General features: G+C 50.2%; 1 protein-coding gene across 1 annotated transcript in view; it reads left to right on the top strand.

Moving 5' to 3' along the window:
* Positions 1 to 22,537, top strand: part of LOC118381083 (catenin alpha-1-like) — a 270,529-nt gene that overhangs the window by 56,958 nt on the left and 191,034 nt on the right. The window contains 2 exon segments of the mRNA XM_052517805.1: positions 1 to 8; positions 254 to 397. The exon segment at positions 1 to 8 is cut by the window's left edge and continues 118 nt beyond it. Of these exon segments, the coding sequence (XP_052373765.1) occupies positions 1 to 8; positions 254 to 397 (152 nt within the window).

Below are 22,537 nucleotides of genomic sequence, written 5' to 3'. Positions count from 1 at the left end.
CATACAAGGTCTGTAGTAGAACAGTGTCTTCAAATAATTTCCATGCCCACTAAGTGGTCCTTGAAACTGTTTTAATTAATGCTTTCAAGAGCTATCCTCTGGGATGAAATTAGAATAGATTGAAGTTCAATAGCACATTTCATTACATACAGAATCTCAAAGCTCTTCAAAGACGCATCTTGTTAATGTATTTTTATTATCTTTAGTTTTCCCTAAATAACATTACATTTTTTGTAAAAATTCCATTCTCTAGGCGAACCGTGATCTGATCTACAAGCAGCTTCAGCATGCAGTCTCAGGCATCTCTAATGCTGCCCAGGCGACTGCCTCAGATGATGCTGCCTTCAACCACCCTGCTGGGGGAGGAGAGCTGGCCTACGCTCTCAACAACTTTGATGTAAGTCTAGGAGGGATGGGGTTTGGAGAGGGAGGAGAGCTGGCCTACGCTCTCAACAATTTTGATGTAAGTCTAGGAGGGATGGGGTTTGGAGAGGGAGGAGAGCTGGCCTACGCTCTCAACAACTTTGATGTAAGTCTAGGAGGGATGGGGGTTGGAGAGGGAGGAGAGCTGGCCTACGCTCTCAACAACTTTGATGTAAGTCTAGGAGGGATGGGGTTTGGAGAGGGAGGTGAGCTGGCCTACGCTCTCAACAACTTTGATGTAAGTCTAGGAGGGATGGGGGTTGGAGAGGGAGGAGAGCTGTCCTACGCTCTCAACAACTTTGATGTAAGTCTAGGAGGGATGGGGTTGGAGAGGGAGGAGAGCTGGCCGACGCTCTCAACAACTTTGATGTAAGTCTAGGAGGGATGGGGTTTGGAGAGGGAGGAGAGCTGTCCTACGCTCTCAACAACTTTTATGCAAGTCGAGGGGGTAAGGGGTTTGGAAGGGAGCTGGCCTACGCTCTCCCACTACTCTGGGGCCCCCCGCTCCCACTACTCTGGGGCCCCCTCTCCTCTGGGGCCCCCCTCGCCCTCTGGGGCCCCCTTTCCCTCAGGGCCCCCCCGCTCCCACTACTCTGGGCCCCCCGCTCCCACTACTCTGGGGCCCCCCGCTCCCCACTACTCTGGGGCCCCCTCTCCCTCTGGGGCCCCCCACGCCCTCTGCCCCCCTTTCCCTCTGGGCCCCCCTTTCCCTCTGGGGCACCCCTTCTCCTCTACTCTGGGGCCCTCTCATCTTCCTTCGTGACCGCTAATGGAGGAAAGTATATTGGGATAATGTGGCTTCTAAAATGTCTTGTCGCTTCCTTTCATCTAATTTCCTTTGATCTCAGTTCCTTGGACTGAACTGATCTGATGACACTGCACACGTGCAATGGTTTTTAAAGCAGGTAGACCCCTCCCCCTACCACCACACAAAAAACATGACATTATTCTTTTCTATTTACCAACTCATTCAGGGTGTCTCCCAAACAGCAACCTATTCCCTATATAGTGCACTACTTTAGACCAGGACCCTATTCCCTATATAGTGCACTACTTTAGATCAGGGCCCTATTCCCTATATAGTGCACTACTTTAGACCAGGACCTTATTCCCTATATAGTGCACTACTTTAGACCAGAGCCCTATTCCCTATATAGTGCACTACTTTAGACCAGGACCCTATTCCCTATATAGTGCACTACTTTAGACCAGAGCCCTATTCCCTATATAGTGCACTACTTTAGACCAGGACCCTATTCCCTATATAGTGCACTACTTTAGACCAGAGCCCTATTCCCTATATAGTGCACTACTTTAGACCAGGACCCTATTCCCTATATAGTGCACTACTTTAGACCAGGTTCCTATTCCCTATATAGTGCACTACTTTAGACCAGGACCCTATTCCCTATATAGTGCACTACTTTTTTTAGACCAGAGCCCTATTCTCTATATAGTGCACTACTTTAGACCAGAGCCCTATTTCCTATATAGTGCACTACTTTAGACCAGGGCCCTATTCCCTATATAGTGCACTACTTTAGACCAGGACCCTATTCCCTATATAGTGCACTACTTTAGACCAGAGACCTATTCCCTATATAGTGCACTACTTTAGACCAGAGCCCTATTCCCTATATAGTACACTACTTTAGACCAGGGCCCTATTCCCTATATAGTGCACTACTTTAGACCGGGGCCTATTGTGTAGTCAATAGGGAACAGGGTTCCACTTGGACACCAGCAGAGCAGTGCCTGTTCTTGACTGTTTTTGCTTTCGGAGCACATTTGTGTTTTTCATACAGAGATAACATTTACAATTCTCTTCTCCCTCCCAGTGTGTCTCATTTTAAATAGGACCATTTACATAGAGCCCATTGTAGTGATTTCTCTGTCACAATGGTATCAGCTAGTCCTCATTTCTCTGTCACAATGGTATCGGCTAGTCCTCATCTCTACTGCTGCCGGAGAACTAAAGCGACCACTACAACAGATCAGAGCAACCCCCTCCATTCTGCATCCCGAATGGTACTCTAGTCTCTACGTAGTGCACTACATTTTTACCAGGGCCCATAGGGAGTAGGGCCCATAGGGAGTAGGGCCCAGCCTGTGAGGGGATGTTACCACTGTAGTGTCTGCAGATCAACCCAAATGGTACTCTAGTCTTTACTTAGTGCACTACTTTTGACCAGGACCCATAGGGAGTAGGGCCCATAGGGAGTAGGGTGCTGTTTGGGAGGGAATAGGGCCCAGCCTGTGAGGGGATGTTACCACTGTAGTGTCTGCAGATCAACCCAAATAGAAACTCTCTTTCTCTCGTTTCTCCCTCCTTTTTTTGTTTTTGTGAGAAAGTACACTACATGTTCAAATGTAACCCCCAACCCTGCTCGTCGAACATCTCCTTCCAAAATCATGTGCGTTAATATGGAGTTGGTCCACCCCCCTTTGCTGCTATAACAGCCTCCACTCTTCTGGGAAGGCTTTCCACTAGATGTTGGAACATTGCTGCTATAACAGCCTCCACTCTTCTGGGAAGGCATTCCACTAGATGTTGGAACATTGCTGCTATAACAGCCTCCACTCTTCTGGGAAGGCTTTCCACTAGATGTTGGAACATTGCTGCTATAACAGCCTCCACTCTTCTGGGAAGGCTTTCCACTAGATGTTGGAACATTGCTGCTATAACAGCCTCCACTCTTCTGGGAAGGCTTTCCACTAGATGTTGGAACATTGCTGCTATAACAGCCTCCACTCTTCTGGGAAGGCTTTCCACTAGATGTTGGAACATTGCTGCTATAACAGCCTCCACTCTTCTGGGAAGGCCTTCCACTAGATGTTGGAACATTGCTGCTATAACAGCCTCCACTCTTCTGGGAAGGCTTTCCACTAGATGTTGGAACATTGCTGCTAAAACAGCCTCCATTCTTCTGGGAAGGCTTTCCACTAGATGTAGGAACATTGCTGCAGGGACTTGCTTCCATTCAGCCACAAGAGTATTACTGAGGTTGGACGATTCGGCCTGGCTCGCATTCGGCGTTACAATTCATCCCAAAGGTGTTAGATTGAGTTGAGGTCAGGGCTCTGTGCAGGACAGTCAAGATCTTCCACACCGATCTCGACAAACCATTTCTGTATGGACCTCGCTTTGTGCAAAGGGGGAATTTGTCATGCTGAAACAGGAAAGGGCCTTCCCCCAAACCGTTGCCATAAAGTTGGAAGCACAGAATCTTCTAGAATGCCATTGTATGCTGTCGCGTTAAGATTTCCACTGGAACTAAGGAACCATGAAAAACAGCCCCAGACCATTATTCCTCCTCCACCAAACTTTACAGCGGGCACTATGCATTGGGACAGGTAGCGTTCTCCTGGCATCCGCCAAACCCAGATTTGCCTGTTGGACTGTCAGATGGTGATTCGTGCTTCCAGAGAACGTGTTTCCACTGCTCTAGAGACCAATGGCGGCCATCTTTACACCAGTCCAGCCGCCGTCGGCATTGCACTTGTTGATCTTAGGCTTGTGTGAGGCTGCTAGGCCATGGAAACCCATTTCATGACGCTCCTGACGAACAGTTCTTGTGTTGCTGTTTCCAGAGGCAGTTGGAACTCGGTAGTGGCAGAAGATTTTTTTTACGTGCACTTCAGCAATCGGCGGTCTTGTTCTGTGAGCTCGTGTTGACTACCACTTTGAGGATGAGCCGTTGTTTCTCCTAGATGTTTTCGCTTTACAATTGATCGGGGCAGCTCTAGCAGGGCTAGATGATGAAACTGGGTAGTATCGGAGACCAACCACCCAGAGAGATTGAATCTGTGGAGTATCGGAGACCAGCCACCCAGAGAGATGATGAAACTGAGGAGTATCGGAGACCAGAGAGATGAAGAAACTGAGGAGTATCGGAGACCAGCCACCCAGAGAGATGATGAAACTGATGAGTATCGTAGACCAGAGAGATGAAGAAACTGAGGAGTATCGGAGACCAGCCACCCAGAGAGATGATGAAACTGAGGAGTATCGGAGACCAGCCACCCAGAGAGATGATGAAACTGAGGAGCATCGTAGACCAGAGAGATGAAGAAACTGAGGAGTATCGGAGACCAGCCACCCAGAGAGATGATGAAACTGAGGAGTATCGGAGACCAGAGAGATGATGAAACTGAGGAGTATCGGAGACCAGAGAGATGAAGAAACTGAGGAGTATCGGAGAGCAGCCACCCAGAGAGATGATGAAACTGAGGAGTATCGGAGACCAGCCACCCAGAGAGATGATGAAACTGAGGAGTATCGGAGAGCAGCCACCCAGAGAGATGATGAAACTGAGGAGTATCGGAGACCAGCCACCCAGAGAGATGATGAAACTGAGGAGTATCGGAGACCAGAGAGATGAAGAAACTGAGGAGTATCGGAGACCAGCCACCCAGAGAGATGATGAAACTGAGGAGTATCGGAGACCAGAGAGATGAAGAAACTGAGGAGTATCGGAGACCAGCCACCCAGAGAGATGATGAAACTGAGGAGTATCGGAGACCAGAGAGATGATGAAACTGAGGAGTATCGGAGAGCAGCCACCCAGAGAGATGATGAAACTGAGGAGTATCGGAGAGCAGAGAGATGAAGAAACTGAGGAGTATCGGAGACCAGCCACCCAGAGAGATGATGAAACTGAGGAGTATCGGAGACCAGAGAGATGAAGAAACTGAGGAGTATCGGAGACCAGCCACCCAGAGAGATGATGAAACTGAGGAGTATCGGAGACCAGAGAGATGATGAAACTGAGGAGTATCGGAGAGCAGCCACCCAGAGAGATGATGAAACTGAGGAGTATCGGAGACCAGCCACCCAGAGAGATGATGAAACTGAGGAGTATCGGAGACCAGCCACCCAGAGAGATGATGAAACTGAGGAGTATCGGAAACCAGCCACCCAGAGAGATGATGAAACTGATGAGTATCGGAGACCAGCCACCCAGAGAGATGATGAAACTGAGGAGTATCGGAAACCAGCCACCCAGAGAGGTGATTAAACTGAGGAGTATTACTGTCTGTAATAAAGCCGTTTTGTGGGAGAAACTCTGATTGGCTGGGTCCCTGCACGATAATGTGAAATCCATAGATTAGGGCCCAATGAATGCGGCTCAATTGACTGGATTTCCTTATGAACTGTAATTTAGTTAAATCGCTGACATTGTTTCGTTGCGGTTGTTTATGTTTAACTATAGCATGTAAACCAATTTCCTAATGCTAATGCTAACGCTAATTGGGAGCTAACATGTAAACCAATTTCCTAATGCTAATGCTAATGCTAACGCTAATTGGGAGCTAACATGTAAACCAATTTCCTAATGCTAATGCTAACGCTAATTGGGAGCTAACATGTAAACCAATTTCCTGCAATTCTGGGATTTTCTCCATGCAGCCGAGAGAAACTATTATTTTAAAGCTCATTTCCTGCAATTCTATGCATTTTTACCATGGATAAATCAGTGTTATTTTGTTCCAGCATAATAACTAAATGAATACTGCTAAATTAATTGTTTTTGGGAATGTTTTATTCTCGGGTCTAGGTTTTATTTTGGTGATTTTGTTAGTTCTCAAAGATTATATTGTTGAAAAGAAATTATGGGAACGTTGTCTTTTCTACATATTTATTTGTTTATACTGTTCGGACATAAGCGACACCCACTTAAAAACGGCCCTCTGAAGGATTACAACAGCAGGAAAAAGTCCTTGCCATGTCATGCTAATGCTAATGCTAACTGGGAGCTAACATGGCTGCCATAGAATGTTGCGATGTAAACGTATCATAATGCTGAAACCACATTGGCCCAACTATAAATACATGACTCTGGTACTTTCCATCTTAACTCTTCTCTCCCATAGTGCCAGGCCCAACAGAAAAGCTTCTACTTGCTCTATCAGAAGGAGTCTGGCCAAAAATGGAACCCTTCATTTATAATGCACTACTATAGACCAGAGCCTGTAGGGGTTTTTCAGGACACCAGTAAAGCACATTTTTTTTTTGGGGGGGTTGAAATCAAACATTTTCTATTAAGTTGAAGAGTTGAAGTTGAGGCTGTGCCCTGTTTATGACAACCAAATGAACAATCAGGGATTTTGTTACCATCTGAAACCCTGAGATCAAATCTTCTAAGTTTGTTTTGGGGGTCAGCAGCATTAATCTGATCCAATCCTGGATTACAAGGCTTCCTGGACTGAATTCAATCAAACACACAGGATAACATGTCAACAGCTGTAAAGCTTTGCAGACATATTTACAAAGGGACGAGAGGGAGTGTCAAGATGTGTTATTTTAAACCTGTTTTTGGTTAGACTTTTTTTGGGGGGGGGGGGTTATTGTGTGTAGATTGAGGGGGGAAAACTATTGTTTTATAAGGCTGTTGTAAAACTAAGTGGATGAAGTCAAAGGGTCTGACTACTTTCTGAATGCACTGTATATGGCTCTGGTCGGTAGTGACCCCTGATGACAGCGGTGGTTGGTAGTGACCCCTGATGACAGCGGTGGTTGGTAGTGACCCCAGATGACAGCGGTGGTTGGTAGTGACCCCAGATGACAGCGGTGGTTGGTAGTGACCCCAGATGACAGCGGTGGTTGGTAGTGACCCCAGATGACAGCGGTGGTTGGTAGTGACCCCTGATGACAGCGGTGGTTGGTAGTGACCCCAGATGACAGCGGTGGTTGGTAGTGACCCCTGATGACAGCGGTGGTTGGTAGTGACCCCTGATGACGTTGGTAGTGACCCCAGATGACGTTGGTAGTGACCCCAGATGACAGCGGTAGTGACCCCTGATGACAGCGGTGGTTGGTAGTGACCCCAGATGACAGCGGTGGTTGGTAGTGACCCCAGATGACAGCGGTGGTTGGTAGTGACCCCAGATGACAGCGGTGGTTGGTAGTGACCCCAGATGACAGCGGTGGTTGGTAGTGACCCCAGATGACAGCGGTGGTTGGTAGTGACCCCTGATGACAGCGGTGGTTGGTAGTGACCCCTGATGACAGCGGTGGTTGGTAGTGACCCCTGATGACAGCGGTGGTTGGTAGTGACCCCAGATGACAGCGGTGGTTGGTAGTGACCCCTGATGACAGCGGTGGTTGGTAGTGACCCCTGATGACAGCGGTAGTGACCCCTGATGACAGCGGTGGTTGGTAGTGACCCCAGATGACAGCGGTGGTTGGTAGTGACCCCTGATGACAGCGGTGGTTGGTAGTGACCCCTGATGACAGCGGTGGTTGGTAGTGACCCCTGATGACAGCGGTGGTTGGTAGTGACCCCTGATGACAGCGGTGGTTGGTAGTGACCCCTGATGACAGCGGTAGTGACCCCCAGATGACAGTGGTAGTGACCCCAGATGACAGCGGTAGTGACCCCCAGATGACAGCGGTAGTGACCCCAGATGACAGCGGTAGTGACCCCAGATGACAGCGGTAGTGACCCCCAGATGACAGCGGTAGTGACCCCCAGATGACAGCGGTAGTGACCCCCAGATGACAGCGGTAGTGACCCCCAGATGACAGCGGTGGTCGGTAGTGACCCCAGATGACAGCGGTAGTCGGTAGTGACCCCCAGATGACAGCGTGGGTCGGTAGTGACCCCCAGATGACAGCGGTAGTGACCCCCAGATGACAGCCGTAGTGACCCCCAGATGACAGCCGTAGTGACCCCAGATGACAGCGGTGGTCGGTAGTGACCCCCAGATGACAGCGGTAGTGACCCCCAGATGACAGCGGTGGTCGGTAGTGACCCCAGATGACAGCTGCTGTTCTGGGATTGATTTGCACTTTTCACACCAAAGTATGTTCATCTCTAGGAGACAGAATGTGTCTCCTTCCTGAGCGGTATGACTGCTGATCCCACTGTGTTTATACTTGCGTGCTATTGTTTGTACAGATGAACGTGGTACCTTCAGGCATTTGAAAGTTTCTCCAAGGTCTACATTTATTTCCTGAGGTCTTGGCTGATTTCTTTTGATTTTACCATGATGTCAAGCAAAGAGGCACAGAGTTTGAAGGTAGGCCTTGAAATACATCCACAGGTACACCTCCAATTGACTCAAATGATGTCAGTTAGCCTATCAGAAGCTTCTAAAGCCATGATGGAATTTTCTGAAATTTTCCAAACTGTTTAAAGGCACAGTCAATTTAGTGTATGTACACTTCTGACCCACTGGAATTGTGATACAGTGAAATAATCTGTAAGCAATTATTGGAAAAATTACTTGTCATGCACAAAGTAGATGTTCTTAACCGACTTGCCAAAACTATAAGAACTACAAGAAATTTGTGGAGTGGTTGAAAAACCAGTTTTAATGACTCCAACCTAAGTCTGTGTAAACTTCCGACTTCAACTGTATATCTGAGCTGAACAAAACATTGTAGGCCGTTCTGTTAAAACAACTAGAATTCAAATCTTAACTGTCAAATGGTCCTTTTGTGATGCGCACACGGAAACTTGTTCTGTACGATGAGGAGTGGTGTGGTCGATAAAACAGGATTGGATGTTGTCGGCCAATCACAAGTCATCCATGGGGCGCTATGGTCATAGAGCTTTTGTGTGGCAAAGCAAATTAGAAGATGATCTAATCAATGGAAGATGGAATTACAATTATGGAATGATAGTGTTCAGCAGAAGGACTTACACGCCAGTGTTGTGATTGGCTGTGATATTCACCTATTGATTTCTCCTGCTGGAGCGGTACCTGTTGTCAACATTGGAAAGCTGTTTTGCTGTGTTGTCTAGTGAAAATGCCTCACATTTCCTGGTTGCTAAATTTCTACAGTTTGAGAGAAAATGAGCACTGAACAGTGTCGGCAATGCAATCATTGTGCCATCTAAACTGCTGTGAAATAATTTTTCAATAACAAAAACTCTGATGCTTGGCTGGCGTGTGCCAACAACGATGCTTGGCTGGCGTGTGCCAACAATGATGCTTGGCTGGCGTGTGCCAACAATGATGCTTGGCTGGCGTGTGCCAACAATGATGCTTGGCTGGCGTGTGCCAACAATGATGCTTGGCTGGCGTGTGCCAACAACGATGCTTGGCTGGCGTGTGCCAACAATGATGCTTGGCTGGCGTGTGCCAACAATGATGCTTGGCTGGCGTGTGCCAACAATGATGCTTGGCTGGCGTGTGCCAACAATGATGCTTGGCTGGCGTGTGCCAACAATGATGCTTGGCTGGCGTGTGCCAACAATGATGCTTGGCTGGCGTGTGCCAACAATGATGCATCGGCTGGCGTGTGCCAACAATGATGCATCGGCTGGCGTGTGCCAACAATGATGCTCGGCTGGCGTGTGCCAACAATGATGCTCGGCTGGCGTGTGCCAACAATGATGCATCGGCTGGCGTGTGCCAACAATGATGCATCGGCTGGCGTGTGCCAACAACGATGCATCGGCTGGCGTGTGCCAACAACGATGCATCGGCTGGCGTGTGCCAACAATGATGCTCGGCTGGCGTGTGCCAACAATGATGCTCGGCTGGCGTGTGCCAACAATGATGCTCGGCTGGCGCGTGCCAACAACGATGCTCGGCTGGCGCGTGCCAACAACGATGCTCGGCTGGCGCGTGCCAACAACGATGCTCGGCTGGCGCGTGCCAACAACGATGCTCGGCTGGCGCGTGCCAACAACGATGCTCGGCTGGCGCGTGCCAACAACGATGCTCGGCTGGCGCGTGCCAACATCTCTCCAGATGGAACAATCGAGTTGCTCGTCAGTCTCTCTAAAGCTGCCATTTGAAGCCGAGTAACACCTGCTGTTCCCCTATTAAAGATGTTCGTAATTAGAATACCAATAACCAGTATAACTGCATTAATTTACTGACTGATGCCATTTCTCTGCAAATATATTTACGTTCAGCCATACGATTCAGTAGCTCGTGGCAAAAACCTGAACAATTAGGATGTATTTGAAGTGTTACAGCAGATAAATGAAAGGTGACATGTGAGATGGAGGAGAGGATGGGAGGGGGAGAATCGCAGGAGAGGAGGGGGAGAATCGCAGGAGAGGAGGGGGAGAATCGCAGGAGAGGAGGGGGAGAATCGCAGGAGAGGAGGGGGAGAATCGCAGGAGAGGAGGGGGAGAATCGCAGGAGAAGAGCAGGGGGGAGGAGGGGGAGAAGAGCAGGGGGGGAGAAGAGCAGGAGAGGAGGGGGAGAAGAGCAGGGGGAGGAGGGGAGGAGAAGAGCAGGGGGAGGAGGGGGAGAAGAGCAGGAGAGGAGGGGGAGAAGAGCAGGGGGAGGAGGGGGGAGAAGAGCAGGAGAGGGGGAGAAGAGCAGGGGGGGAGGAGGGGGGAGAAGAGCAGGGGGAGGAGGGGGAGAAGAGCAGGGGGAGGAGGGGGAGAAGAGCAGGAGAGGAGGGGGAGAAGAGCGGGGGGAGAAGAGCAGGAGAGGAGGGGAGACGAGCAGGAGAGGAGGGGGAGAGAAGAGCAGTGGGGAGAAGAGCAGGAGAGGAGGGGGAGAAGAGCAGGAGAGGAGGGGGAGAAGAGCAGGAGAGGAGGGGGAGAAGAGCAGGAGAGGAGGGGGAGAAGAGCAGAGACATGTCATTATAGCAGCAGCACCTCAGATCTTGTCCATCAGTCATTTCCTGGTGACCATGCACAAAGTTATTTTGTTCTATTTCAGCTCCGTCTCTGTTTATTCCAGACCAATTCCCTCTCTGGGTCCACGGTACCTCATTTCAAGCACCGCCGATGCAACTTTCAGGGTGTGAGTCATTGACGAACACACACACACACACACACACACACACACACACACACACACAGAACATGTTGCCATGGCGACGTGACACACAAGCGGAGGTTGTCAGACGAGATGGTGGGGCTGGTGACTGTGTGTGTGTGTGTGTGTGTGTGTGTGTGTGTGTGTGTGTGATGGGCTAACTAATAAACCCTGAATTGCAACATCTGAATAGTTGAATGTTTTAAACGGTGATATGGCGGTGGAGAGGATTTTATAAGAGGTGAAGATTGCTCTCTTTTCTTCTCCCTCTGCGTCTAGAGTGACTCACTCCGTGGCACCTCATCTCAGGGCTTCACATTCAGGTACATTTGCCAGTGGCACCTCCGGGCCAGTACCAAGTGAAAACTACTGGCCCGAATGAGAAATTACTGGCACGGGCCAAGATCACAGGAAAGCAAGTTGTGCACTGAATTTCAATTGTGTGTCATTTCATGTTTCTTTTGCAGCCTGGGCAACTACCTTTTTATATTACAGCCAACCATAAACTCTGATGTAGCGTGGAGGCTGCACAGTCACCTGTCTGATGTAGCGTGGAGGCTGCACAGTCACCTGTCTGATGTAGCGTGGAGGCTGCACAGTCACCTGTCTGATGTAGCGTGGAGGCTGCACAGTCACCTGTCTGATGTAGCGTGGAGCCTGCACAGTCACCTGTCTGATGTAGCGTGGAGGCTGCACAGTCACCTGTCTGATGTAGCGTGGAGGCTGCACAGTCACCTGTCTGATGCTGCACAGTCACCTGTCTGATGCTGCACAGTCACCTGTCTGATGCTGCACAGTCACCTGTCTGATGCTGCACAGTCACCTGTCTGATGCTGCACAGTCACCTGTCTGATGTAGCATGGAGGCTGTACAGTCACCTGTCTGATGCTGCACAGTCACCTGTCTGATGTAGCGTGGAGGCTGCACAGTCACCTGTCTGATGTAGCGTGGAGGCTGCACAGTCACCTGTCTGATGTAGCGTGGAGGCTGCACAGTCACCTGTCTGATGTAGCGTGGAGGCTGCACAGTCACCTGTCTGATGCGGCACAGTCACCCGTCTGATGTAGCGTGGCGGCTGCACAGTCACCTGTCTGATGTAGCGTGGCGGCTGCACAGTCACCTGTCTGATGTAGCGTGGAGGCTGCACAGTCACCTGTCTGATGTAGCGTGGAGGCTGCACAGTCACCTGTCTGATGTAGCGTGGAGGCTGCACAGTCACCTGTCTGATGTAGCGTGGAGGCTGCACAGTCACCCGTCTGATGTAGCGTGGAGGCTGCACAGTCACCCGCTGATGTAGCAGGCTGCACAGTCACCCGTCTGATGTAGCGTGGAGGCTGCACAGTCACCCGTCTGATGTAGCGTGGAGGCTGCACAGTCACCCGTCTGATGTAGCGTGGAGGCTGCACAGTCACCCGTCTGATGTAGCGTGGAGGCTGCACAGTCACCCGTCTGATGTAGCGTGGAGGCTGCACAGTCACCCGTCTGATGTAGCGTGGAGGCTGCACAGTCACCCGTCTGATGTAGCGTGGAGGCTGCACAGTCACCCGTCTGATGTAGCGTGGAGGCTGCACAGTCACCCGTCTGATGTAGCGTGGAGGCTGCACAGTCACCCGTCTGATGTAGCGTGGAGGCTGCACAGTCACCCGTCTGATGTAGCGTGGAGGCTGCACAGTCACCCGTCTGATGTAGCGTGGAGGCTGCACAGTCACCCGTCTGATGTAGCGTGGAGGCTGCACAGTCACCTGTCTGATGCTGTACAATCACCTGTCTGATGTAGCGTGGCGGCTGCACAGTCACCTGTCTGATGTAGCGTGGCGGCTGCACAGTCACCTGTCTGATGCTGCACAGTCACCCGTCTGATGTAGCGTGGCCGCTGCACAGTCACCTGTCTGATGTAGCGTGGCGGCTGCACAGTCACCTGTCTGATGTAGCGTGGAGGCTGCACAGTCACCTGTCTGATGTAGCGTGGAGGCTGCACAGTCACCTGTCTGATGTAGCGTGGCGGCTGCACAGTCACCTGTCTGATGTAGCGTGGCGGCTGCACAGTCACCTGTCTGATGTAGCGTGGAGGCTGCACAGTCACCTGTCTGATGTAGCGTGGAGGCTGCACAGTCACCTGTCTGATGTAGCGTGGAGGCTGCACAGTCACCTGTCTGGTGTAGCGTGGAGGCTGCACAGTAACCTGTCTGGTGTAGCGTGGAGGCTGCACAGTCACCTGTCTGGTGTAGCGTGAGGCTGCACAGTCACCTGTCTGGTGTAGCGTGGAGGCTGCACAGTCACCTGTCTGATGTAGCGTGGAGGCTGTACAATCACCTGTCTGATGTAGCGTGGAGGCTGCACAGTCACCTGTCTGATGTAGCGTGGAGGCTGCACAGTCACCTGTCTGATGCTGCACAGTCACCTGTCTGGTGTAGCGGAGGCTGCACAGTCACCTGTCTGATGCTGCACAGTCACCTGTCTGGTGTAGCGTGGAGGCTGCACAGTCACCTGTCTGATGCTGTACAATCACCTGTCTGATGTAGCGTGGAGGCTGCACAGTCACCTGTCTGATGCTGTACAATCACCTGTCTGATGTAGCGTGGAGGCTGCACAGCCACCTGTCTGATGTAGCGTGGAGGCTGCACAGTCACCTGTCTGATGTAGCACAGTCACCTGTCTGATGCTGCACAGTCACCTGTCTGATTTAGCGTGGAGGCTGCACAGTCACCTGTCTGATGTAGCACAGTCACCTGTCTGATGCTGCACAGTCACCTGTCTGATGTAGCGTGGAGGCTGCACAGTCACCTGTCTGATGTAGCACAGTCACCTGTCTGATGTAGCGTGAGGCTGCACAGTCACCTGTCTGATGTAGCGTGGAGGCTGCACAGTCACCTGTCTGATGTAGCGTGGAGGCTGCACAGTCACCTGTCTGATGCTGTACAGTCACCTGTCTGATGCTGTACAGTCACCTGTCTGATGCTGCACAGTCACCTGTCTGATGTAGCGTGGAGGCTGCACAGTCACCTGTCTGATGCTGTACAGTCACCTGTCTGATGCTGTACAGTCACCTGTCTGATGCTGTACAGTCACCTGTCTGATACTGCACAGTCACCTGTCTGATGCTGCGTGGAGGCTGCACAGTCACCTGTCTGATGCTGCGTGGAGGCTGCACAGTCACCTGTCTGATGTAGCGTGGAGGCTGCACAGTCACCTGTCTGATGTAGTCACCTGTCTGATGAGGCTGCACAGTCACCTGTCTGATGTAGCGTGGAGCCTGCACAGTCACCTGTCTGATGTAGCGTGGAGGCTGCACAGTCACCTGTCTGATGTAGCGTGGAGGCTGCACAGTCACCTGTCTGATGCTGCACAGTCACCTGTCTGATGCTGCACAGTCACCTGTCTGATGCTGCACAGTCACCTGTCTGATGCTGCACAGTCACCTGTCTGAGTCACCTGTCTGATGTAGCATGGAGGCTGTACAGTCACCTGTCTGATGCTGCACAGTCACCTAGTCACCTGTCTGATGTAGCGTGGAGGCTGCACAGTCACCTGTCTGATGTAGCGTGGAGGCTGCACAGTCACCTGTCTGATGTAGCGTGGAGGCTGCACAGTCACCTGTCTGATGCGGCACAGTCACCCGTCTGATGTAGCGTGGCGGCTGCACAGTCACCTGTCTGATGTAGCGTGGCGGCTGCACAGTCACCTGTCTGATGTAGCGTGGAGGCTGCACAGTCACCTGTCTGATGTAGCGTGGAGGCTGCACAGTCACCTGTCTGATGTAGCGTGGAGGCTGCACAGTCACCTGTCTGATGTAGCGTGGAGGCTGCACAGTCACCCGTCTGATGTAGCGTGGAGGCTGCACAGTCACCCGTCTGATGTAGCGTGGAGGCTGCACAGTCACCCGTCTGATGTAGCGTGGAGGCTGCACAGTCACCCGTCTGATGTAGCGTGGAGGCTGCACAGTCACCCGTCTGATGTAGCGTGGAGGCTGCACAGTCACCCGTCTGATGTAGCGTGGAGGCTGCACAGTCACCGTCTGATGTAGCGTGGAGGCTGCACAGTCACCCGTCTGATGTAGCGTGGGAGGCTGCACAGTCACCCGTCTGATGTAGCGTGGAGGCTGCACAGTCACCCGTCTGATGTAGCGTGGAGGCTGCACAGTCACCCGTCTGATGTAGCGTGGAGGCTGCACAGTCACCCGTCTGATGTAGCGTGGAGGCTGCACAGTCACCCGTCTGATGTAGCGTGGAGGCTGCACAGTCACCTGTCTGATGTAGCGTGGAGGCTGCACAGTCACCTGTCTGATGCTGTACAATCACCTGTCTGATGTAGCGTGGAGGCTGCACAGTCACCTGTCTGATGTAGCGTGGCGGCTGCACAGTCACCTGTCTGATGCTGCACAGTCACCCGTCTGATGTAGCGTGGCCGCTGCACAGTCACCTGTCTGATGTAGCGTGGCGGCTGCACAGTCACCTGTCTGATGTAGCGTGGAGGCTGCACAGTCACCTGTCTGATGTAGCGTGGAGGCTGCACAGTCACCTGTCTGATGTAGCGTGGCGGCTGCACAGTCACCTGTCTGATGTAGCGTGGCGGCTGCACAGTCACCTGTCTGATGTAGCGTGGAGGCTGCACAGTCACCTGTCTGATGTAGCGTGGAGGCTGCACAGTCACCTGTCTGATGTAGCGTGGAGGCTGCACAGTCACCTGTCTGGTGTAGCGTGGAGGCTGCACAGTCACCTGTCTGGTGTAGCGTGGAGGCTGCACAGTCACCTGTCTGGTGTAGCGTGGAGGCTGCACAGTCACCTGTCTGATGTAGCGTGGAGGCTGCACAGTCACCTGTCTGATGTAGCGTGGAGGCTGCACAATCACCTGTCTGATGTAGCGTGGAGGCTGCACAGTCACCTGTCTGATGTAGCGTGGAGGCTGCACAGTCACCTGTCTGATGCTGCACAGTCACCTGTCTGGTGTAGCGTGGAGGCTGCACAGTCACCTGTCTGATGCTGTACAATCACCTGTCTGATGTAGCGTGGAGGCTGCACAGTCACCTGTCTGATGCTGTACAATCACCTGTCTGATGTAGCACAGTCACCTGTCTGATGCTGTACAATCACCTGTCTGATGTAGCGTGGAGGCTGCACAGCCACCTGTCTGATGTAGCGTGGAGGCTGCACAGTCACCTGTCTGATGTAGCACAGTCACCTGTCTGATGCTGCACAGTCACCTGTCTGATTTAGCGTGGAGGCTGCACAGTCACCTGTCTGATGTAGCACAGTCACCTGTCTGATGCTGCACAGTCACCTGTCTGATGTAGCGTGGAGGCTGCACAGTCACCTGTCTGATGTAGCACAGTCACCTGTCTGATGTAGCGTGGAGGCTGCACAGTCACCTGTCTGATGTAGCGTGGAGGCTGCACAGTCACCTGTCTGATGTAGCGTGGAGGCTGCACAGTCACCTGTCTGATGCTGTACAGTCACCTGTCTGATGCTGTACAGTCACCTGTCTGATGCTGCACAGTCACCTGTCTGATGTAGCGTGGAGGCTGCACAGTCACCTGTCTGATGCTGTACAGTCACCTGTCTGATGCTGTACAGTCACCTGTCTGATGCTGTACAGTCACCTGTCTGATACTGCACAGTCACCTGTCTGATGCTGCGTGGAGGCTGCACAGTCACCTGTCTGATGCTGCGTGGAGGCTGTACAGTCACCTGTCTGATGTAGCGTGGAGGCTGCACAGTCACCTGTCTGATGTAGCGTGGAGGCTGCACAGTCACCTGTCTGATGTAGCGTGGAGGCTGCACAGTCACCTGTCTGATGTAGCGTGGCTGCACAGTCACCTGTCTGATGTAGCGTGGAGGCTGTACAGTCACCTGTCTGATGTAGCGTGGAGGCTGCACAGTCACCTGTCTGATGTAGCGTGGAGGCTGTACAGTCACCTGTCATGCTGCACAGTCACCTGTCTGATGTAGCACAGTCACCTGTCTGATGTAGCACAGTCACCTGTCTGATGTAGCACAGTCACCTGTCTGATGTAGCGTGGAGGCTGCACAGTCACCTGTCTGATGCTGTACAATCACCTGTCTGATGTAGCGTGGAGGCTGCACAGTCACCTGTCTGATGCTGTACAATCACCTGTCTGATGTAGCACAGTCACCTGTCTGATGTAGCACGGTGGCTGCATGGCTGAAGCATCTTGGTTGTATTTGACCCAGTGGGCGAATCATTAGCTAGATCAGACTAAATAGTGTTGCTTGTTTGACCCCGATAAAATCCCACCAGCACTAATAAAATAGTGAATTTGTTTATAATTAGTGTGAATATGACGGCGGCCTACTGTTTGTTCGTTCAAATGGCCGATGCAAATCCCGTGGTTACTTTTTTGTCATGCCAGACATTCAGAGCTGCCAATTGGTGTTGAGAAATAAATCCCACGGCGCTGCAAAGCTGCTATTTCCCTTGTTTCAATAATTGCCATCAAAACTGTTCTCTCTCTTCCCGAGATTGCTTTGAGACATTTTGCCTGGTGACTGGGCTTAATTAGAGCAATTTTGTCACCTCGCACCAATCCGTTGTGCGGGTTGCGTCTCCTTGCCACCCGACAGTTGATATTCAGCTGTTAAAATAAACAAGGTTTCATTTTTACCTACCTCATCTCCATACTGTTTTTATTTTATTTTATTTTCTGCTCTTTTGCACACCATTATCTCTACCTGTACATGACCATCTGATCATTTATCACTCCAGTGTTAATCTGCAATATTGTAATTATTCGCCTACCTCCTCATGCCTTTTGCACACATTGTATATAGACTCCCCTTTTTTCTACTGTATTATGGACTTGTTAATTGTTTACTCCATGTGTAACTCTGTGTTGTCTGTTCACACTGCTATGCTTTATCTTGGCCAGGTCGCAGTTGTAAATGAGAACTTGTTCTCAACTAGCCTACCTGGTTAAATAACGGTGTTCTCCACTAGCCTACCTGGTTAAATAAAGGTGTTCTCAACTGGCCTACCTGGTTAAATAAAGGTGTTCTCCACTGTCCTACCTGGTTAAATAAAGGTGTTCTCAACTAGCCTACCTGGTTAAATAAAGGTGTTCTCAACTAGCCTACCTGGTTAAATAAAGGTCAAATAAAATAAAAATACAATTTAACAGCTTCTGGAATAGTGAAAAAAAAACAAGTCTATAGACTACAGAATAGCATATTAAAATATGAATGAGTCTTCCTGTAGGCTATTTAACCAACACGTGATTTGTGTAAATAGTCATGTCTTGACAAGCCTCATCTGGATCTGCCCTTTGATTGATTGATTTATTGATTAAAAAAATATATACATTTTTACAATTTTCACCTCAAATGCCATTCCCAAATCTACCTGCCTGTGGCTCAGAACCTGAAGCAAGGATATGCATATTCTTGATACACTTTGAAAAGGAAACACTTTGAAGTTTGTGGAAATGTGACATTAAATGTAGGAGAATGTAACACGTTAGATCTGGTAAAAGATAAGAAAAACTCTTATTTTGTAGTTACAAGAGAAAGCCCATCACATATTATACCAGACCGGCTGCAATTTAGATTTTGGCCACCAGATGGCAGCAGTGTACGTGCACAGTTTTAGACTGATCCAATGTGCCTAATTGGTTTATTAACTTCTTGCTCTGGTAAAAGATGAGACAAAAACCATGAGTTTTGTTGTTGTTGTACCATCTGTGAAATGCAAAAAGGCCATAATGTATTATTCCAGCCCAGGCACCATTTTGACTTTGGCCACTAGATGGCAGCAGTGCATGTCCAAACATTTCAGACTGATCCAATGAACTATTGCATATCTATTCATATCTATTCAATATGTATCAAGACTGCCTAATTGGTTTACTCATACATTTTCAAGTTCATAATTGTGCGCTCTCCTCAAACAATAGCAGCGTATTCTTTCACTGTCATAGCTACTGTAAATTGGACAGTGCAGTTAGATTAACAAGAATTTAAGCTTTCTGCCCGTATCAGATATGTCCATGTCCCGGGAAATGTTCTGGTTTCTTACAACCCCATGCTAATTGCATTAGCCTACGTTAGCACAACTGTCGTGAGGACGGGACGCTGCTCCTGTACAGGTTTTAATCTAATCAACGCCTCTTTGCTAATGATGACATTACTGTGACTCATCAGACCGAAGGATATATATTTTCCACCGGTCTACTGGCCATTGCTTGTGTTTCTTGTCCCAAGCAAGTCTCTTCTTCTTATTGGTGTCCTTTACTAGTGGTTTCTTTTTGCAGCAATTCAACCATGAAGGCCCGAAGGCCTGTTTCTCCTCTGAACAGTTGAGACGTGTCAGTTACTTGAACTCAGTGAAACATTTATTTGGTCTGTAATTTCTGAGGCTGGTAACTAATGAACTTATCCTTGAAAGCCTGATTCACGCAGCTTCTCCTCTGAACAGTTGATTTTGAGATGTCTGTTAATTGAACTTTGAATCATTCATTTCTGCTTCAAACGAGGCTGATAACTCTAACTTATCCTCTGCAGCAGATGTAACTATGGGTCTTCCTTTCTTGTGGCGGTCCTCATGAGAGCCAGTTTCATCATAGCGCTTGATGGTTTTTCCGACTGCACTTGAGAAACTTTAATAGTTCAAGAAATGTTCCTACTTGACTGACCTTCACGTCTTAAAGTAATGATGGACTGTCGCTTCTCTTTTCTTATTTGAGCTGTTCTTACCATGATATGGACTTGGATCTTTTACCAAATAGGGGTTGTATACAGAAGATGGCCATATCTTGTCACAACGCAACTGATTGGCTCAAATGCATTAAGAAGGAAAAACATTTCACAAATTAACTTTTAACAAGGCACACCTGTTAATTGAAATGCATTCCAGGTGACTACCCCATGAAGCTGGTTGAGAGAATGTCAAGCGTGTTCAAAGCTGTCATCAAGGCAAAAGGGTGGCTACTTTGTAGAATCGCAAATATAACGTGTTTTGATTTATTTTACACTTTTTTTCGGGGTTACTACATTTTTCCATATGTGTTATTTCATAGTTTTCTTGTCTAGACAATTTTTTTCTGCAATGTAGAAAATAGTAAAAATGAAGAAACCCATGAATGAGTAGGTGTCCGACTTTTGACGTAGTGTACATACTGAACAAAAATATGACCGCAATGCCAAGTGTCCACTGGACTGGACTGGTGTAAAGCTCGCCACCATTGGTCTCTAGAGCAGTGGAGACACCTTCTCTGGAGTGATGAATCACGCTTCAACATCTGGCAGTCTGCCGGATGCCATGAGAACGATACTGACCCCGTTGCATAGTGCCAACTGGCAGTCTGCCGGATGCCATGAGAACGATACTGATCCCGTTGCATAGTGCCAACTGGCAGTCTGCCGGATGCCATGAGAACGATACTGATCCCGTTGCATAGTGCCAACTGGCAGTCTGCCGGATGCCATGAGAACGATACTGACCCCGTTGCATAGTGCCAACTGGCAGTCTGCCGGATGCCATGAGAACGATACTGATCCCGTTGCATAGTGCCAACTGGCAGTCTGCCGGATGCCATGAGAACGATACTGATCCCGTTGCATAGTGCCAACTGGCAGTCTGCCGGATGCCATGAGAACGATACTGACCCCGTTGCATAGTGCCAACTGGCAGTCTGCCGGATGCCATGAGAACGATACTGATCCCGTTGCATAGTGCCAACTGGCAGTCTGCCGGATGCCATGAGAACCATGAGTTGCATAGTGCCAACGGCAGTCTGCCGGATGCCATGAGAACGATACTGATCCCGATAGTGCCAACTGGCAGTCTGCCGATGCCATGAGAACGATACTGACCATAGTGCCATCTGGCAGTCTGCCGGATGCCATGAGAACGATACTGACCCCGTTGCATAGTGCCAACTGGCAGTCTGCCGGATGCCATGAGAACGATACTGACCCCGTTGCATAGTGCCATCTGGCAGTCTGCCGGATGCCATGAGAACGATACTGATCCCGTTGCATAGTGCCAACTGGCAGTCTGCCGGATGCCATGAGAACGATACTGATCCCGTTGCATAGTGCCAACTGGCAGTCTGCCGGATGCCATGAGAACGATACTGATCCCGTTGCATAGTGCCAACTGGCAGTCTGCCGGATGCCATGAGAACGATACTGATCCCGTTGCCCAACTGGCAGTCTGCCGGATGCCATGAGAACGATGCCCTTTGCATAGTGCCATCTGGCAGTCTGCCGGATGCCATGAGAACGATACTGACCCGTTGCATAGTGCCAACTGGCAGTCTGGGATGCCATGAGAACGATCTGACCCTTTGCATAGTGCCATCTGGCAGTCTGCCGGATGCCATGAGAACGATACTGATCCCGTTGCATAGTGCCAACTGGCAGTCTGCCGGATGCCATGAGAACGATACTGATCCCGCCATAGTGCCAGAAGTCTGCCGGATGCCATGAGAACGATACTGACCAACTGGCAGTCTGCCGGATGCCATGAGAACGATAGTGCCAACTGGCAGTCTGCCGGATGCCATGAGAACGATACTGATCCCGCTTGCATAGTGCCAACTGGCAGTCTGCCGGATGCCATGAGAACGATACTGATCCCGTTGTATAGTGCCAACTGGCAGTCTGCCGGATGCCATGAGAACGATACTGATCCCGTTGCATAGTGCCAACTGGCAGTCTGCCGGATGCCATGAGAACGATACTGATCCCGTTGCATAGTGCCAACTGGCAGTCTGCCGGATGCCATGAGAACGATACATCCCGTGCATAGTGCCAACTGGCAGTCTGCCGGATGCCATGAGAACGATACTGACCCGTTGCATAGTGCCAACTGGCAGTCTGCCGGATGCCATGAGAACGATACTGATCCCGTTGCATAGTGCCAACTGGCAGTCTGCCGGATGCCATGAGAACGATCTGCCGGATGCCAACTGGCAGTCTGCCGGATGCCATGAGAACGATACTGATCCCGTTTGCATGGCAGTGCCAAGAACTGGCAGTCTGGCAGTCTGGATGCCATGAGAACGATACTGATCCCGTTGCATAGTGCCAACTGGCAGTCTGCCGGATGCCATGAGAACGATACTGATCCCGCCAACTGCATAGTGCCAACTGGCAGTCTGCCGGATGCCATGAGAACGATACCCGTTGATAGTGCCAACTGGCAGTCTGCCGGATGCCATGAGAACGATAGTGCCCAACTGGCAGTCTGCCGGATGCCATGAGAACGATACTGATCCCGTTGCATAGTGCCAACTGGCAGTCTGCCGGATGCCATGAGAACGATACTGATCCTGATCCAACTGGCAGTCTGCCGGATGCCATGAGAACGAGCATTGATCCATAGTGCCAACTGGCAGTCTGCCGGATGCCATGAGAACGATACTGAT

This window comes from Oncorhynchus keta, chromosome 4 (assembly GCF_023373465.1).
Source record: "Oncorhynchus keta strain PuntledgeMale-10-30-2019 chromosome 4, Oket_V2, whole genome shotgun sequence".
Classification (NCBI taxonomy): domain Eukaryota; kingdom Metazoa; phylum Chordata; class Actinopteri; order Salmoniformes; family Salmonidae; genus Oncorhynchus; species Oncorhynchus keta.
The sequence above is the reverse complement of the archived record's forward strand: the minus strand, read 5'-3'. Positions and strand labels throughout refer to the sequence as shown.